The sequence below is a fragment of the Nuphar pumila genome, chromosome 12 (assembly GCF_984573655.1).
Source record: "Nuphar pumila chromosome 12, dmNupPumi1.hap1.1, whole genome shotgun sequence".
In the NCBI taxonomy this organism is placed as follows: Eukaryota; Viridiplantae; Streptophyta; class Magnoliopsida; order Nymphaeales; family Nymphaeaceae; genus Nuphar; species Nuphar pumila.
In genome coordinates, this window is record NC_143260.1 from 16,635,947 (window position 1) to 16,656,399 (window position 20,453).

A 20,453-nucleotide genomic window follows, 5' to 3' on the forward strand; every position below is an offset into this window, starting at 1 on the left:
ATTCCAAAAATTAGATTCATACCGAAACTAAACTTAAACCTTCTCTCTGTTTCTCAACTCTCGGACCATGGTTGCGATATTAAATTTTCGTGTGATAAATGTTTAATACAGGATCGCCGGTCCAGGAAATTGATTGAGGAAGGCTTTAAAAAAGGAGACTTATACTATATGGAATCTCTTCAAATTCCAAAATCTTTTTGTAATGTTGTACGAAACAAAAATATAAATATGTGGCACAAAAGACTTGGTCATCCTAATATCACCAAGTTATCTTATTTACATTTTGCGAAGGACCTATGTAAAAGTTCATTTTCTTGTAATGATTGTATTCTCGGAAAAATGCAAAGTTTACCTTTTGAGCAAAGAACTATGTTCTCATCTAAAACCTTTGAAATTGTTCATTCCGATGTTTGGGGACCCGCACCTGTTGTCTCAAAAGGAGGCTTTTCTTATTATGTTATTTTTGTGGATGATTTTTCTAGATATTCATGGATCTTTTTTCTTAAGTTCAAACATGAAGTTTTTTCGTGCTTTAAAACCTTCCATTCAATGATCAAGAATCAATTCAACAGTAATATAAAGATTTTTAGAAGTGATTCTGGAGGATAGTATCTCTCCAACCAATTTAAAATATATCTTGAAGATCACAGAATCATTCACCAAAGATCTTGTCCTAAAACCCCTCAAGAGAATGGGTTGGCCGAAAGAAAACATAGGCATATCATTGAGACCACTAGAACCCTTCTTATTTCCCAAAACATCCCTAAATTTTTTTTGGGCTGAAGCAGCTCTTGCTTCTGTTTATCTGATAAATCGCTTACCTTCTAGGATATTAGGAAAAATATCCCCTTTTGAGATTTTATATAAGCTCGAACCTGATTATAATAGGTTACGAGTCTTTGGGTGTAAGTGTTTCATACTTACGAATAAAAATGACAAGCTCTCTCTCAAAGCTATCCCCTGCGCTTTTCTTGGATATTCTGAAACTCAAAAATGATTTCGTTGTTATGATCTTCGAGATGATAAGTTATATGTCTCTAGAAATGTAACTTTTTTGGAAAATGAAAGTGGATTTGAAAAAATGTTTCTCAACAAGAAAATTTTGATTACTCTTTCCTTTTTGACTTATTGTCTAGTAATGATGATATATCTAGTGATGATGATGTATCATCAAACCATGATGAGGAAATTGTTGGTGATGTTGAAAAATATAACCCCCTCAATGAACAAGAAAACAAAATTTCAAGTGACCCAATAACCTACTCATGTAGAAACCAAGACACCTTTAGAAGTGCTATTGATCAATATAGTGAACTTGTCTCTGCTCTCGATCACCGAAGATCTGAGAGGAATAGGTGACCTCCAACTCGTTTTGTCTCTTTTGATTCCTTTTCACCCCGATATAGGGCTTGTCTTAGTGCCATTCATTCTTATTTTGAACCAATAAATTTTGAAGAAGCTAAAAAATGTATAGAATGGCAAGAAGCTATGCAAAATGAACTTAATGCTCTTAAGATGGCTGAAACTTGGGATTTCCAAACTCTACCCATAGGAAAGAAAACTATAGGTTGTCGATGGGTTTTTAAGGTTAAAACTAAGAACGACGGATCCCTTGAAACGTATAAAGCTCGCTTAGTTGCAAAAGGGTATGGGCAAGAGTATGAAATTGATTATGAAGAAACTTTTGCTCCTGTAGCCCGAATGGTTACAGTTAAATGTCTTATCACTATTGCATATATTAAAAATTGAAATATTTTTCAAATGGATGTGAAAAATGTCTTTTTAAATGGTGATCTTAATGAAAAAGTGTATATGGATGCTCCACCAGGCATGAAGATCCCTAAAGATAAAGTTCTTCATCTTCGAAAGGCCCTTTATAGTTTGAAACAGGCTCCCAAAGCCTGGTATGACAGATTTACCAGTGTAATGCTGGAAAATGGTTTCTCCTCATGTTATACTGACACTGCTCTATTTACTAGAAAATCTAAAACAGAGATTGTGATATTATTACTATATGTTGATGACATGTTAATTACTGGTGATGATGTTCAAGGAGTCAAGGGTATTAAGTCCGTCTTGACTTCAAAATTTGAGATGTCAGACTTGGGTTTTCTGACATATTTTCTTGGAATTGAGGTTGCCTATTCGCAACGTGGTTATTTTCTATCTCAGTCTAAACTTACTTGCGAGATTATTGACAGGTGAAGAATTTCTGATGACAAAGTCTGCGAAACTCCTGAAGTTGTGGGAGCAAAAATGAAGATTGACGACGGTGTTCCTCTAACCGATCCTACTCCTTACAGGCAATTGGTAGGTTATTTAATGTATCTTAGCATTACTCGACCTGATTTGTCACATGCTATACACATCGCCAGTCAGTTTCAGCATGCTCCTACGACCGTTCATATGAGTGCTGTGCTTCACATCATCAGATATTTGAAGGGAACTGTGAATAAGGGAGTATTTCTATCTTCTTCTTCTGAATTGAGATTACTTACTTATACTGACTCAGATTGGGGAGGTGACCCTAGTAACCGTCACTCCACCACTGGCTTTTGTGTGTTCTTAGGTGAGTCTTTGATCTCATGGCGATGTAAGAAGCAACAAAAGGTCTCTCTGTCATCCACTGAAGCCGAATATAGAGCCATGTCATCCACTACCATGGAAATTGTATGGATTCGACGCCTTTTGGAAGATATGGGAGCGCTTATCAGAAAACCAACAAAGCTGTGCTGTGACAATAAAAGTGCAATCTATATTGCCAAAAACCACACCTTTCACGAGCGAACAAAGCATATAGAGATGGGCTGCCATTATGTCAGGGAAAAATACTTGAAGAAGGTCATTGATTTACCATACGTGACGTCTGAGTATCAACTTGCGGACTTCTTCACAAAAGCTCTTTGTTCGCCTAGATTTCATTTCCTTCTTGACAAACTTGCGGTTATCACACCGTAAGTTTGAGGGGGGTGTTAAAATGTATACCAAAAAATATTATTGTAAGTATAAATATATATACTTATATACATAGAGATACATATACATATATTATACGTATACGTATCTCTATATATAAGTATATATATTTATATATTTTTCCCTTTTTCTCTTTTACCCAAAAGGGTATTTCTGTCTTTTTACATTTTGCGCATATTCCATTTGGAATATGCTGTATTTCTTCTTTTATTTTTTTTTGTAATTCTTTATCTTTTTTATTTTTCCTTTTTGCATAACAAAAAGGTGCATTGGGGGTTCCCCCAATAGAGTCGTTGGGGGCTCCCCAACGACTCCTTTGGGGAGCCCCCTCTTGCACCCTTTTCCTCTTGTATAAATAGGGGTGTTCCCCCTTGTTGTAAAACAAGCTTGAGAGTCTCAAGCATTTGCTCCTTCTATAAAACACATGCATTATGGCATGTTTATTATTTTCATGTTTTTTGCGTATTTTGTTTAAGTGTTGTGAGAGTGCTTTCGTGCACTTCTTTTATAAAGTATTTATGCTTGTATGCGTATTGTCTCTTCATAGACAATTTCACACTCCCCACCCCCACCCCCACCCCACCCCCACCCCACCCCCTCTTTCTTTTTTCAAATCCTAAAAAAAAAGGAGGGGTTTTGCTGATTGGCTACCCCTTTCCTGCCCTTTCTATAGAAAGGAAGGGTCCTAATCCCAGAGAGAGAGAGAGAGAGAGAGAGAGAGAGAGAGAGAGAGAGAGAGAGATCCACCATGAGTTGCAGGGTTCAGACTTGCAGCCGTTGAATTTCAGTGTAAGGGTGGCGACTAAATTGTAAGCTTGCTCATTTAGTATTTTCGTGTAGGGTTGGTAATGGGGCAATGAAAAATAGTCCCCTATCAATGGTGCATGGAGAAAACTTCTCCTTGTACTCCTATAAAAACCCCTCAAAGTCTCCAACTGAGACATGCTTTGTGCTAAGTCCAATTCGGGCTGAGGTTTGGCCTATTGATGTGAAAAAACAAAGACATCTATTGTTAAGAGACAAATTTCATCACAACAGGGGCATTTTCATCATTTGCGTTATAGAGGTCCCACCTGATGTACATTGGCTATCCGCATTTCATGAATCCCATATTTCAGATATTGTTTCTATTGTATTCTCATTCTCCTTGTATTACACTTCATTATATGTTCTTTTGTAATATGTTTTAGAGTGGCTTTCTTGTAGTATTTTAATCTATGTCACATGGGTGTGGGTGCGACACTTTCAAAAACCTTGGGTGCGGGGGTGCGGCAAAAATAAATAAATAAATAAATAAAAATAAAAATAAATAAATAAATAAATAAATAAAAAAAAATATATATATATATATATATATATATATATAAAATAAATCCAAAAGTGGACCAAAATGACCCTAGGTGCGTTGACTGCACCCAGGGATGGGTTGACCGCACCGGGTGCCGTACCCGCGTCGCGTCGACACGGGTGCGGCACCTGTCTGGCCAAATCCCTGTGACATAGATTTTAATCTTTGTTGATTTTTTTGTGCTGCCCTATTAGGGCTTCTCTTTACTAATAAAAGAAGGGTGTGAACAGCCTCCACAAAAGAAAGAAGGAATTGTGACTAAAACTGTCCTCTCTCAAGCTTTCTTTTTCCCTCTTCTTGCACTCGTAAAATTATTATGGTATCAGAGCCAAGTATTCATCAAACCCCATGTCATCAAAGGTAATTTCCTCTTGTTTTTCTCCTTGTTCATTTCTATACTTGTTCATCAAGTTACTGCTCTTCTTCTACCCAGCTTTTGATTTTCTCAATCTCTCACTCCCGTGTCTTCTCTATCTCTGGATTAACATCCAAAGCTATTATTGATGTTACATCCACCTCAGTTGACGTTAGCTAACCTCAGCCAGGTGGCGTAAACCTGCTTGTTCTGGTTATCTCTGCCCCTCGTTCCCTATTATGCCTATTTTACCTAGTTCTCATTATCTTTAACTCTTACTATTGATGATTATTAGCTTGTCTTCAATATAACAGTCCAAATTTCTTTCCCTCTATAGTCTTTCTGATAAGTTATTTCATTTGGGATCGTGATATTCCTCAAAATCCCTCTATGAATCCTATTGGCTCTTCATCTTTGAATTCTAGCTTCAATAATATCCTAATCACAAACCCCATTCTCATTCCTCCCAATTCAACCCAAATTTCATTTCCAAAGGTTCCAATCAAGTTGAATAACAACTGCTATACTTGGAAGGGTGTACTCACACCTCACATCAATTTCATAAGGTTGTTGGGGCATATTGATGGAAGCTCTAGGGCTCTTCCCTCTATTATCTCTCGCGAGGAAGTTAAGGAAGATGGCTCCAAAGAAGTGCTCACGATTCCAAATCTGGCATATGAACAGTGTGTTGTTTCGTGACTAAGGCTTAATCGGGTGGATATACTCGACCCTATTGGAAGAAGTCTTAACTCGAGTTGGATTCCTCACAGCGGAAGATGTATGGAGTGCCCTACATGAGGCAATGTCTCTTGCAAATGTGATGCACTTAAGTCTATTTCCAACTATTTGGCTTATCTCAAGCAAATCTATGGCTAATTAACCATGGTGGGGCAGCAAGGTAGTGGTTTTTGGGGTGCATCATGTTGAAGAGGAGACTGCTTTTGTCCATAGTCATTGACTGGCTTCTATTTATATCACCCTTTGTATGTTTTTTGGTGTTTTTTGGAATGTTGTAAGGGCACTATTGTTCTATCACTTTAAAGGACTTAATCCTTAATAAAAGATGATAGAGGGGATGAGAAAGTGATGCTCTCTCTCTCTCTCACCAGTTCTTCTCTTCACTTCTTCTTCTTCTTTATTCTATATCCTTCTTTCTCCACTACTACTACTACCTTCTTTCTGGAGTTTGTAGGGACTGTTCACCCAGTGGAAGTGCAGAACATGGTATTAGAGCCTGAACCCAAGGATCAGCCATGTTGACGTCATTTGATGGTGTAACACCTGGCCAACCTGGGTGAGATTCTAGTCAGGTTTCTTAGGGCTTTTGTAGTATGTTTTTTTGCAGATTTTTGAATTTTTTTGAAGGTTTATAAGGGTTGTTCTTTGAGTGTTCCAGGGTTTCAAAGTTTTCCTCTGTCGGCTCTCTTAAATCTGGTGATAGTGTTATATACTGAGATTTTTGGCCCATTGACATCGATTAGTTGGTGTAAAGAAATAAAAGCCTCTAACAAGACCCACCACAATGCCAAAGTGTACCCACAAATGGGTTCACTCACAAAACCCACACAAGGGGCAAATAGAAGAGGCTAAAAATAAATCATATTTTATTGATGACCTTCATGCTAGAAACATACATTATGTGGGGGCTTTGCCCCACATTTATACACAAAGGAGGAGGATTCCATAGAGAGTTGTTGGAGTCCCAAAGATTCAAAATAAAGCTGTTGGGACCCCCAACAACTCTTATGTTTGACTAGTCAACATGTGTTGACTAGTTCAATTACAAATAAAAAGTAAAAATCTAACCCTAGTTCCTATTCCTAGTTAATAAAAGAACAAGAAATAAAAGAAAAATAAAGAAAGAGAATATATATATGGACAATTTTAACACTCTCTCAAACTTACGGTACAATAACCGAAAGTTTGTCTAATAGAAAGTAAAAACGGGGAGCAATGACAGGTTTGGTGAAGAAATCTACTAACTGATATTCTGATGTAACATAAGGCAGATCAATGGTCCCATGTAGATACTCCTCTCGAATATAGTGACAATCCATTTTGATATGTTTAGTACGTTCATGAAAAATATGATTGTTGGCAATGTAGATCGCACTCTTGTTGTCATGACACATGCGGGAGGCTCCTGTCACTTGAACTTCCATATCAACCAACAACCTTCTCAGCCAGACTACCTCCATCGTTGTAGTTGCTATGACCCAATATGCAACGTCAGTTGATGAAAGTGAAACTTTCTGTTGCATCTTGCATCGCCATGAAATCAGAGATTCACCTAAGAAAATTCAAAAACCTGTGGTTAAGTGCATGTTATTGGGATCACCTCCCCAGGCAACATCAGTATAAACAATTAAATCTAAAGAAGATGAAGCAGACAATAAGAGGTATCGAGAAAGAGAAGTCTTAATATATCTAATAATACACAAAACTCTTTCCATGTGAACAGAAGTGAGAGCATGCTGAAATTGACTAGTTGTGTGTTTGTGTGTACGTGTGTTATGTCAGGTCTAGTAATTAAAAGATAAGAGAGTGCTCCAATAAGCTGTCTGGAAGGAGTAGGATCTTCAAGAAGATCTCCATCATCAATTCACATCTTGGTATTGGCAATCTTAGGGGCATCAACTCTCTTATCATCTGTGATTCCAAACCTGGAGATAATGTCAAAAGCAAATTTAGACCGAGATAATAAATATGCTTTAGGAGAGTAAGCAACTTTGATTCCTAAGAAATATTTTAAGAAACCTAAATCAGTCATTTCAAAATATTTTTTAAGGAGTTTTTTAATATTTTCAACTCTCTGTTTATCTCCTCCAATGATGATCATGTCATCCACATAGAGAATAATAATAATAATACCTGCATGAGAAATCTTAACAAACAGTGTAATGTCAGTAAAACAAGTTCTAAATCTAATATTAAGTATAATTCGACTAAACTGATCATACCAAGCCTTTGGTGCTTGTTTAAGTCTATAAAAAGCCTTTTCTAGATAAAGAGCTTTACCCTTAGGAGTACTTATACCTGGTGGTGCCTCTATATAAACTTCTTCAACTAGGATTCCATTAAGAAAAAATATTTTTATCTATTTGAAATATAGGTTATTTTCGAATAGAGGCTAACCCTACTAGGGTTCTAAAATTGGTCATGCTAGCTACTGGAACAAAGGTTTCCTCGTAATCTATGCCATATTCTTGGGAATATCCCTTGATAACTAATATGGTTTTATTTCTTTCAAGAGTTCCATCACTCTTTGTTTTAATCTTGTATACCCACCTACAACCTATAAGTTTCTTTCTTTTTGGAACATCTTGAATGGTCCGTGTATTAGCCTTTCTAAAGCTTCTAACTCTATTCTCATGGCTTCTACCCATTGAAAATGTTCTTTAGTTTGAGTATAGGTTGAAGGTTTCATATATGAATAAATTAGTGCAATGAATGCCTTGTATTTTGGGGAAAAAGAGTCATAAGACACAAACTTTTTAGGTGGTTTAGAAATCCTAGATGACCTTCTAGTATGAACTTAGGTTGTTAGCATATTTTTTCGGTGCACATGGTTGGTTAAGGTCCCTGTGCCTAGAATATTGTCAATAGTTTTTGTTACTATGAGTTTGCTATTCATTAACGATGTCATCATGACCATTATCAAGATCACATTCATCTATTATATCAAGACCACTATCCAGGTGACATGCATAATCACATTATTCATGACTTGAACTTAAATCAAATAAAAAGTAATGCTTATCTACTTTCTTCCTCTTTTCAAAGTCAAAGAAACTTTCTTTTTCTAAAGTCACATTACGTGAAACATATAATTTTTTATTTTTAGGATCAAAGCACCTGTAGCCTTTTTGGTTATCTGCATAAACTAAGAAGACACACAGAATGACATGAGAAGAGAGTTTATCATTTCTGTTAGTAAAAATAAAACATTTGCACAAAAAAACTCTTAGTTTAACATAATCAGGAGATAATTTAAAGAGTTTTTGAAATGGTGTTATATTTTGCAAAGAAGAAGATGTCGTTCCGTTGATGAGATGCATAGCAGTTAGAGCTACTTCAACCCAAAATTCTTTTGGCACTTGATTTGCTATTAGTAAAGTTTTGGTTGTTTCCATAGTATGTCTATGTTTTCATTCAGCCAAAGTATTTTGTTATAGTGTATTTTAACAAGATCTTTGATGTGTGATACCATGCAAATTTTGATAATATTTAAATTTCTTTGATAAAAATTCTCCCCTTGAATAAGTGCGTAAAGTAAAAATATCTTTTTCAAACTTATTTTGACCAAGTTGTGAAATATTTGAAATTGTGAGAAGACTTCAGATTTATGTTTGAGGAAGTAGATTCAAGTATACCTAGAAAAATTATCAACAAAAATCACATAGGATGCATATCCATCCTTTGATATAACTGGTGATGTCCCCCAAACATCCGAATGTATTAGCTCAAGCGGTCTAGAAGAAAAGAAAGTTCTTTTATTAAATGATAATCTCTTCATTTTACCAAGAATACAGTCTTTACACATAAAATTTTCGGAGTTACAGAAATTTTTCAAATTTGAAAAGTGTTGGATTTTGGATACATTAGGATGACCAAGTTGTTTGTGTCATAAATCCAACTCTAATTTTTAAACATTATAACAAAAGGTATCCTTGGGTATTTCTAAAAAATCCATGTAATAGAGACTTTCTCTGTAGCCTTCCCCAATTAACTTCTTTGACTAGCGATCTTGTATTCAACAACCATCAGAAGAAAAGAAGACATTACATCCATGATAAAATATTTGTGAAATTGATAAGAGATTTAAATTTAACTTAGGAATATATCTAACTTTTGGAATGGTAAATTTTTTAGAGTTTTATAATCGAAATTCCTTATTCATTTTATTTCAAGAGATGTACCATAAGCTGTAAAAACATTTGATATGCTTGAGTTGGTATGACATTTAGATAAAGATTTACTATTAAGGGGTCATATGAAAGAAATCACCATAATCAAGAAGCCAAGGAGTTTTATCGGGATCAGAGAAGGAAGAAATTGCTGCTCCAGTTGAGGATTAATTTGAAAAAGATACTCCTTTCAGAAGAGGTTGGAGAATTTTCATAAGTTGTGACATCAATATGAGTGCATCATGAAGTTTGTTTTCATTAGTCTCTTGTGAAGAGCCAACTGAAGCCACCTTCTTTTCCTCCCTTCTTCTAAACTTTGGGCATTGAGATTTAGTGTGCCCGAGTTCATGACACTTATAACAAATAATCTTTTTTTTGTCATAATCATTGCCTTGTTTCCAATAGGGCTTGTTATCATGCTCATTTCTTTGTTTCCAATGACGTGGCTTGTAGGGGCGCTTGTAGTTTTTCGGTCTAGAGACGACCAAAACAGAGTCGTCTTCATTTTTTAAAGAGTGCCCTTTAACCTATTCTCTTCCGTAGTCAATTCTTCGATAGTGTGAACAATAGATGATACTTTTCCTCTTTGGAGAAGAACTGATTTGGTACTTTGAAATTATGGTCTCAAGCCATTTATAAATTAATATAAATGTTTCGCATGAAGTTGTTTTTGCCAGAAATCAATATCTGCCGAGCAATGTCGCTTAGGCTCAAGAATAGATAATTCTTTTCAAAGTTCAGACAATTTATTATAGTATTCCCTAATACTTTTGCCTTTTTGAGTCATTGTCTGAACTTTATTTTGTAAATTGCACACATTTGCAATATCCATACGGGAATACATATTCTTAAGGTATTCTCAAGCTTTGTTGGTATGCTCAAATTTTGCGAGACTAGAACACTTTTTAATATCTGCGCTATTGATTAACCAAGACATGCCCCATTTTTCACTCTTTCCACTTTTTCTCGTAAGTGGCTAGTGCCTTAGTCTTCTCACCATCCGTAAGAGACACTTCTTTTTTGTTCTCTACTTTTGTGAGGACCAGTTTATGCTCCGGATCAGAACCATCAATTAATCCTACAATCATTTTCCTCATATATGGTGCTTTATTATTGAAGACTACATTACAAAATTAGTATCATTGAGTTTCATGGGTATGATGGTGACTTTCTCATTGTCATCCATTCTTACAAAGTAGAGAAAAAGAGATAAGAAGAAAAATAATAAATAAGGAGAGAGTAGTAGCACAAGCACACCACCGCGAATACACGAGCCAACGAACCACGCTTGCAAAGTCACACAAGCACTTGAATCACCAAGAAATTCTTTCTTTCTTCCATAAGCATGAAAAACGAGGCAATACACAATCCTCAAGAGTCATGAGCGAACTTGGCTCTGATACCATGTAAATAAATGGAAGCCTCCAATAAGATCTACCACAATGCCAAAGCATACACACTAAAAACCACAAATGGGCTCACTCACAAAACCCGCACAAGGGGCAAGAACAAGAGGCTAAAAATAAATAATATTTTATTGATGACCTTCATGTAAGAAGCATACATTATGTCTGGGCTTTGCTCCATATTTATACACAAAGGAGGACTCCATAAAGAGTCGTTGGAGTCCCGATGGCTCAAAATAGAGCCGTTGGGACTACAGTGACTCTTATGTTTGACTAGTAGTTCAATTACAAATAAAAAAGTAAAAATCTAACCCTAGTTCCTATTCCTACTTAACAGAAGAAAAATAAAGAAAGAGAAAAAATATATTAATTTATATAAATATGTATATATATATATATAAATATAATATATATGTATATATCAATATATATATATATATATATATATATATATATATATATATATGTACAACTTTAACAGTTGGAATAGGTGATAATATTGGGATTATCACATTTTATCAATAATTTGAGATAATAGCGCGAGATTTTTGAAAAATTCGACGATATTTGTGACTATGGTTATCTTTTAGGCCATGATCCACTTCGGTCTTGGCTGTGTTATTACCCAATGATATCTGTCTAATCTATTTTCTTTCATGCTTGATATGGTTTATCATATCTTCCTTTTTTTCATCCATTCATGTGGCTCTAATGAGTCCTATGTTGATTGGCCGAGTGTGGTCATTCCTCTTTAGCTGATTGAATGCTTGCTTTGACTCTCATGTACTCATTATTATTGAAATTCCTAAGGAGTATTATACATGGCGTTTTTAATGTTCCTTTTATGCAAGCGTGTATGAGCTTTATCATGTCAAATGCATGGGCAATTTTGGCACTTGACTTTAGTTGTTCATCTTCTCCTATTCACTTTCATTGTTAACTTTTATGTCTGCACATGGGGATTCTGTAGTTTCCGAACTTCATGACACCTTTATCGAGCAAAATGTTGCATCTGTTGTGGATTTTTCACATTAGTTCTGTGCTTTGTCTTATTGGTTTATTTCTTATGAATTTGAAGCTTGTCAGATAATTGGACATATTTTTGCTACTGTTTAGTTTGTATAATACTTCTGCACATATTGATAAGTCCTATGCGTTTGTAGTGCGAACATCTTTTAAAGGTCTTACTTGAGCATGGCAGACTAACATTTGATCAACTAATGATGAGAGGAGATTGGATTTCAAATGAAGGTATAAATTACATGCTTAAGCTTAGTGCTACACTTGCACGTGAAATCAAAGTTTGATTGTTGTAAACAATATTTATGAATGTCTTATTTAAATCCATGTGGTTACAGGTAGTTATTTTGCATCTGCATGTGCATGCTCGTTTCTCTTACCCCTGTATAATCTTTCAGTCCATTTTATTTGCAATTATCATTCCAAGTTTTGATTTGTTCACTTATCAGTGCATCAGTGTCTTTCTTTTTGGTTGCGTCTGTTCTTTTTTAGGATAATTAGTTGGATAAAATGATTAATTAATCTTCTTGTTGCACAATGCAGAATTTGTAGATAGTTCAGATATTAAAGATACTGTTAGGAGCAACCTTGCTAAGCTTGCTCAAGCTCGGTTTTTGGAGCGGTGCCCAGCCCCTAATCCATCACTTGTTTCAAGCTTAGATAGTAATCCAAAAAGGAAGGTTTCACGTGGTGTTAAGGTAAAAAGTTATGTTCAATGTGCAAATTCTATGTTTTCTTTTGCTTTGTAGTTTTTGATTGCTTTTAGTTCTATTTATTTGAAGTTCCAATTTGAGATGATAGTTGTTAGCGGTTGCATAGTTTCAGAACGATCTTATCTAGCATTTGATTAAACGGATCTGCTATGGATGTGGGGAATGATCATGAATCAATTGTATGGTTGCACTGAGGTTTTGTTGTTGTATCCAATTGTAATTGTTAACTAACTTTAGCTTATCTTTCTACAACATTGAAGTGTTGCAAGAAAGACAACTGAGGATTTGGAATTTGGATATTTTTTAACTTTTTATATTCATTCCATTAAGTTGTATTAGTGTGTTAAGTTAGACTACTAGAAGAATAGAATGATATGGCCTTTGTATTTCTAGTTGGGTTGTACTTGTACTCTTGATGAATCATAGAACATCATCACACTAAATCATATGATATACACTGTATTATGTGCTTTGGTGCTATTTTGAAGTTACTGGTTAATTTTTTCCCGCTTTGGCCATATTTGGCAGCTTTTGAACATATAGGATCATTTTATATGGGAAAAACTTTAACCCCCTTCAGGTCCAAGATTTTATATGGGAAATTTCTAGAGTTATTGTAACATTTTGATTTTTGATGCATTTCCCCAAATATGTCTTGACTGTACTTGAAAAGCAAAACCTTTTTTATTAACAATGAAATACTGGGTTTTTCTAATTTCAACTCATGCATGTTTGTTTCATCCATAAATGTGCACATCTGCATTGAAGCTTGTGGCAAGATAGTGGTTAAACCTATGAGATTTCATTGATATTTGTTTCATCCTAAGTCACATTGGTGCGGGGGTGCGACACTTTCAAAAACCTAGGGTGCGGGGGTGCGGCAAGGCAAAAATGTAAAATATATATATCTATATATATATAATTTTGAAGTTTTAACGGTTAACATTATCATAATTTAACAATTAACATTGTCATAATATCATTCATCATGCATACAATATATCAACCTAAATATCAATCAAATAAGTAAAGCAAATTACATAAATCAACCTAAATATCGATCAAATAAGTAAAGCAGAAAAAAACTAAATTACATATCAAAAGTAATGGATCTTAATAATTTTCTTCATCATCATCAAATGCATCATTAGAAGGAAGACTTAGCTCAGGTAAATCCATGTTTGCCATGTTGAAATCATGGTCTTTCTCGAAGTCACACTCTTCAGGGTTTACATCCCAAAATTTGGATGTTCCTTGTCTGCGTTACAAACCCAATTTGAAAATGTTAAATACAATAAAAGTATATTTAAATGAAAAATGAAAAATTAAATAATCAAATAACTAAGAGAGCAAATTAGTACCTTATTCATCATTAGTTCGCGAAAGTGGTCGAAGATTTGAATGAACATATACTAAATCCTCTGCACGCTTGCTTGTGAGTTTGTTTCTCTTCACGTTGTGGATTTGTGAATATGTGCTTCAGTTTCTTTCACAACAGGATGAACTAGCAGGTTGCGATAGCAATCATAATGCAAGACATTGGAGAAGAGGTATTTCTGATCTAAATGTTGACCACCATGTGATAGGATCTATATTATCCTCCTTTCTCGCAAATAATGCTGGTCCATATAATCTCGAAGATGAAAATTTTCCAAACTCTTGTGTGACTTAATTTAGAAGATATGTTTCAGGAAAAAGTCTTATCATACACATATTTCTATGTCTTGATAGATCTGGGTCTAGATTTGGAGGGACACGACCAATACCACCTCCTTGCCACTTTTTTGCATAATATTTTGGATTAAGAGAATGTGCTATGCAATGCAAATGAGTGTTGCTCTTATCCCATCTTCTGACTAAAATTGATTGAATATGATTAAAAAATTCTGAATCATCCAATGCAGGATTTTTTTCTTCATGCTTGAAAACAACAACTTTAATTTTTTCAATCATATTATCCCACATTTCATAAACTCTGTGAAGCATGGGCTCATCCTTATCAACTACTCTCAACATTTTCCAAATAAGTTGGGTAAATTGAAGAAAGTATACTACTTTATCTCAAAACTCATCATCAACAATGTATTTCTTAATTTCTTGAGCTTTGACATCATCATCAACACAATGGAATGTCCAATTTTCATCAGTTACCATGCCAACCAAAGCATTCTTCACTTTTTTAATCCTCTTCACCATCACAATTATAAACGCAAAACGTGTTTCAGCGACCTTCAACAATTTCAAGTCAGAATGCCTATTATATATAGCATTAGCACGATGGTGGTTAACAACAAAATTTCTAATGCTTTTGACATTTTTTTCTAAATCTTCAATCCATGAACATAAAGCATATGCTTGTGAATTTTCTTCTTCTTTCGTGTTGCATATGCTCTTTAGGGCCAGATTTAAGCTGTGTGCTACACAGGGAGTCCAAAAAATACGAGGGTAGTCACTCTCCAAACTCAACGGTATACTTTTACAAACTAGAGCGTTGTCTGTAATAATTTGTACACCATTCTGACCACCCACTTCTTTTATGACTTCTATAAACAACTCCTTCAAATACTCTGCATTTTATATTCTCCAGCTGTCGTCAATTGCTTTCAAGAATACTGAGTCACTAAGCGAAAAAGCAATGAAATTGATCAGTGGACGCCTTTGAATATTTGTCCATCCATTAGACACAATAAAAACTCCATTTTGCTCCCATGAATATTTTTTAATCTCCAACAACCTCTCCACATTTGCCCTCTCTTCTGCAAGAAGTGTGGTTCGTATTTTTTTTGAGCTTCGAGGCACATAGCCACTCAAATTACAATTTGCCAAGGATGTTACTAAATCCTTCCAATAAGGATTTCTAGCCGCATTAAATGGGAGTAAACTAGAATAAAAATACCTCCCAACTTTTCTATCCAATTCTTCTCTTCCATATGTATTGAATGCTGCTTGTATCGTTCCTCTTCCATATGTATTGAATGCAAATGACAAACTAACTGCACAAGAATCGGTCATTGTCTTTCTCTTCTCATATTCTTCTTGTATTGTCTTCACATTGCGTCATCAACTTTTCTACATCCTGAAATGCCATGTCCTGGTATCTTCAACAAATGAGCCTTTACTCTTGTGTAAGACCCAACAAAATCTCTTTTACAGAGCCTGCATCGAAATTTCTTGTTTCCACCACCTCCTTCTCCAGTTTTTGCAAGTTTATCTATATGTACCCATTAGTGGCCCCACCTCATCAGTTCCACTACAACTATCGGCAAAACTAGCAGCAAAACTCAAATGTTGGGATGAGGATGGCGCAAGTCTTTTTCCTTTATCTATCATTTTTATCCTGAAAACACAAAAAAATACATTAAAAAATTAAAATCAATTATACAAACATTATCTTGATATAAAATATATATATATATATATATATATATTATATATCCCCTGCCAAAAACAGGGAGGGACTCAGCCCCCCCCCCCCCCCCCCCCTAAAATAAGAGGGAGCAGTGAAGGGGGCTCGACCCCTCCCCTTCCGACCCAACAAGAGAGCGAGAGGGGGGGGGGGCTCGACCCCCTCCCTTGCTTAAAATAGAGGGAGCAGGGGGGGCTCAGCCCCTCCCCTGCCGACCCAACAAGAGAGCGAGAGGGGGGGAGGGCTCGGCCCTTCCCCTGCCGAAAACAAAGGGAGCAAGGGGGGCTCAACCCCTCCCCTGCTGAAAACAGAGGGAGCAGGGTGGGGGGCTCGACCCCCTCCCCTGCCGAAAACAGAGGGAGAAGGGGGGGGGGGGGGCTCGGCCCCCCTCCCCTGAAATCAAAGGGAGCAGGGTGGGGGGCTCGGCCCCTCCCTTGCCGAAAACAGGGAGGGGTCGAGCCCCTCCCCTGCCGAAATCAGAGGGAGTAGGGGGGCTCAGCCCCTCCCTTGCCGACCCAACAACAGAGCGAGAGGGAGTAGGGGGGCTTAGCCCCTCCCCTGCCGACCCAACATGAGAGCGAGAGGGAGCAGGGGGCTCGACTCCTCCATTGCCGACACAAAAAGAGAGAGAGAGAGAGAGAGGGAGCTAGAGGGTACCTGCGACGAGGTAGAGGAGGAGGTGGCGTCGGGAGGACTCGAGATGAGCTGCGCAGGAGAGGAGAGGAGAGGAGAGGAGATTAGGGCAATTTTTTTGCCCTAATCCTCCTTTTTCATTGTTTTTTTTAACGTTCGAAAAATTGGGCCAAAATGTCCTTGGGTGCATTGACCACACCCAGGGTCGTGTTGACCACACCCGATGCCTTACCCGCACCCGCGTCGTGTCGATGCGGGTGCGGCACCTGCTTTGCCGCGTCCCTGTGACTTAGGTTTCATCCATAAATGTGAATGCTTATTGGCAATATAGTTATTTAAATGTGTAATATGCAAAGAGGCAGGGGCTTGGCCCCTACCTATCGAACACGTAAACAAGCAGGGGACGAAGCCCCTGCCTGACGCCCGAGAAGAGGGAGCAAGGAGGGGGCTTGGCCCCTCCCCTGAACAACGGGGGTGCAGGGAGGTGGCAAGGGCTCGACCATTGTCCACCCAATCGAGAAAAGAGAAGGAGACGACGAGGAGCGGTGCTCGGCACCACCCTCCTGGTAGACCCAGAGAGAGGCAAGGGGGGAGTCCCCCTGGCGACGACAGGGGGCTCTGCCCCCCTATCGGTCAACCCAAAAAGAGAGGCAGGGGGGGGGTCCCCCTGCCGACGAGGGGCGACGACAGGGGCTCAGCCCCCTGTCGGTTGACCCCAAAAAGAGAGAGGCAAGGGGGAAATCCCCCTGTCGACGACAGGGGGCTCAGTCCCCCTGTTGGTCGATCCCAAGAGAAAAGCAGGGGGGGTAACCCCCTGCCGATGAGAGGTGAGGAAGCGAGAGGGGAAAAGGGGGAAAATAGGGGAAAAGAGGCGTACCTGAGGCTGCCGGAAGGAGGGGGTCCTCGATGGGGTTGCTCGGCAACGCAGAGGTCGACGAGGAGGGTCGCAGGTGGTGGCGACATTGGAGGTCGAGTAGAGAGGCATCGCTGACGAGGTCGCAGAGAGGAGGCTCGAACAGGCTGCCGGCGATGCTGTCGTCGGTGGCTGTGCTCGGCAACGCAGAGGAGCGAGATGGGAGTCAGAGGAAACGAGAGGCGAGGAAGAATGTAGAGACTGAGAGACGAGAGGGGGAAGGAGGTTTCGAGAACCTCCCTCCTTCGCCGCTGCGTGATTTTAAAAGCACGCAACCGATTTATCACCCGGGTCGGATCCGGGTCTGGATCCTACCCGGATCCAAACGATTTTTTTACTCGGGTTATTACAGCAACTCACAGTGCAAGACAATTGCAACATGCACCTACAATGGTTCATATGAGTGCCATAATGCGGATAATCAAATATCTGATAGGCACCATAACCAGAGGGTTTTTTTCTATCCTCTTCATCATTTTTGGATTTAATTGCTTATATTGACTTTGATTGGGGAGGGAATCCCAATGATCATTTCTCAAATATTGGTTTTTGTATTTTTCTAGGTGACTCCCTCATTTCTTGGAGGTGAAAGAATCCATAAAAGGTGTCCCTTTCTTCTACCGAGGCAGAGTATTGTGTCGTGGGGACTACAACTTCGGAGATAATATGGCTGCGAAGCTATGTCACATGGATGCGGGTGCGGGTGCAACATGGGTGCGGCGCAATTTCAAAAATTTTGGACACGAGGACTCGGCTATATATATATATATATATATATATATATATATATATATATATATATATAAGACTCGGTCAAAGTTGTGCGCATTAGGGGACAGGTGATGAGTTGTGAAGCCTGATTCAGGGATTTTTTTTTAAATTCTGTAGCCCAGATTTTTTTTAAAAAAAAAAGTTTCCAAAAAATGGACCAAAATGACCCTGGGTGCGTTGACCACACCCAGGGTCGGGTTGACCGAGTCTGAGCCGCACCCTTGTCGGTGCGTGTCGACGCGGGTGCGTCGACCTTGGAGCCGAGTCCGTGTGACATAGCTGCGAAGTCTCTTAAAAGATATGGGCATCACTGTCTCCACCCTATCAAAGTTGTGTTGCGACAATAAAAGTGCTATCTATATTGCAAGCAACCACACCTTCCATGAGCACAAAAAACGTATAAAAATGGATTGTCATTACGTTCGTGAAGAATATCTTAGAGAAACAATTGAGTTACCATTTGTTAAATCGGAATATCAATTGGCCAATTTTTTCACCAAGGCGTTGCCATCACCTCGTATCATGTTTCTTCTTGATAAACTTTCGGCAATTACACTTTATGTTTGAGGGAGGGTGTTATATATATTTACATGTTTTTTGGATTGTATTTAGGTATCATTTTATGTATTTTTATTCTTTATTTTTTATTTTTTTTGTATTTTTATGCCCTTCAAGGACATTATTGTCTTTGGGTATCTAGCCTTTGGACCTTGCCAATGACTAGTTAGCTAGCTGTTAGAGCTAGCTAACAGCTCTCTCTCTCTCTCTCTCTTCTTGCATATTCTCTCACCTCTCTCTTGTATATATAGGGGTTTTTTCCTATTGTTCCTTATGCTTTTCTTGAGCATTTGAGCTCTAGTAAATTAATATTTTTATATTGAGTTCTTAACCCTTAGTGGCTTGTGTTTGTGTACACTCTTGTGCTCTTATATTTGCCCATAGTGGATCTTTTGTTTAGCCCATTAGTGTCCTTGTGATTATGCACTTTCTCTTGTGATTCCATTACATGTATCAGTCCCAGTTTGAATTTTGGCAATGTCCATTCATTCTTAACACTTTTTCAATCTGTCCTTGCATTAGTATGACTTCATTGACTTCTAAGGGTGAGCCATTTTGATGATGATTCAAATGATTTTTCATTTCTCAGTTGTGTTGTTTTTCTACTAGGTGATGGTATGGTGCAGTGATCTTCTTTTGAGTAAAATGGAATTCGAAGACACTATTATGTTGCTTAATTTGATATGGTCTCTGTAATCATAACTGTTTTCACCAGGCTACTAAGGAGATCGTGGCTGATGAACAGTTGGCTGTTGAAGCAGCTTCTTGTCCAGATGCTCAACGGTTTTATTTCCCCATTCAAGCCGTTAGTGCATTAGAAGAAGTGACTGAAGGCCAGCTGCCAAGTGCAATAGTTGGGGAAAAGGTTAGTGAACCACTAATATTCAGCAATTAGCGAACTGGTTTAGTGGTTCCTTCAAAGATTGTTCTTTCAACTCAACCCTAAGAAATTCTTCATTCCCTTTGGGGCCTCCACATCTCCATCATCTGATCTTTCTCATCCTTTTCTTTTGAACTTGCTTCTATGTTATCCTTTATACTGCAAAAGATGTCTTGAAATTTTGGAAATCTGTGTATGATGAAAAGTTGTTTTTGACAAAAGGAGAATCTACCTGGTTAGGTGACTTGATTAAAGTGTTTATTATTTCTAAATGTAGTCATAAATTCAGCATGTTATGGATGTAATAATTTTGTGAGCATTTATCATATTATCTGTTAGATTAGTAGATGTGTCTAAAGGCTACACTTGGAGAAGGAAAGAAGTGTTGCTGTAGTCTAAACTTATAGAAGATCTCAATGGTAATGTACTATTTCTTTGAACTTTAGTATTTCATTCATTCATAATATTTTCAGACCTTTTGCTTACATGCGTCTAGCAGCATGATTTCCTCATAATTGGACAAACCATGCCTCTCTCTACAACTTTAGGCACCTTCTATTTAAAATT

The 20,453-nt window shown here is 37.7% G+C and overlaps 1 protein-coding gene across 2 annotated transcripts in view; it reads left to right on the forward strand.

Moving 5' to 3' along the window:
• LOC149820140 (RNA polymerase III subunit RPC82 family protein) overlaps positions 1–20,453 on the forward strand; it is a 94,061-nt gene that overhangs the window by 11,367 nt on the left and 62,241 nt on the right. For both annotated transcript variants that reach the window (XM_089982625.1, XM_089982626.1), the window contains exons 5-7: positions 12,156–12,243; positions 12,556–12,710; positions 19,722–19,871. In XM_089982625.1, the coding sequence (XP_089838751.1) occupies positions 12,156–12,243; positions 12,556–12,710; positions 19,722–19,871 (393 nt within the window). The remainder of the gene's footprint in view (positions 1–12,155; positions 12,244–12,555; positions 12,711–19,721; positions 19,872–20,453) is intronic.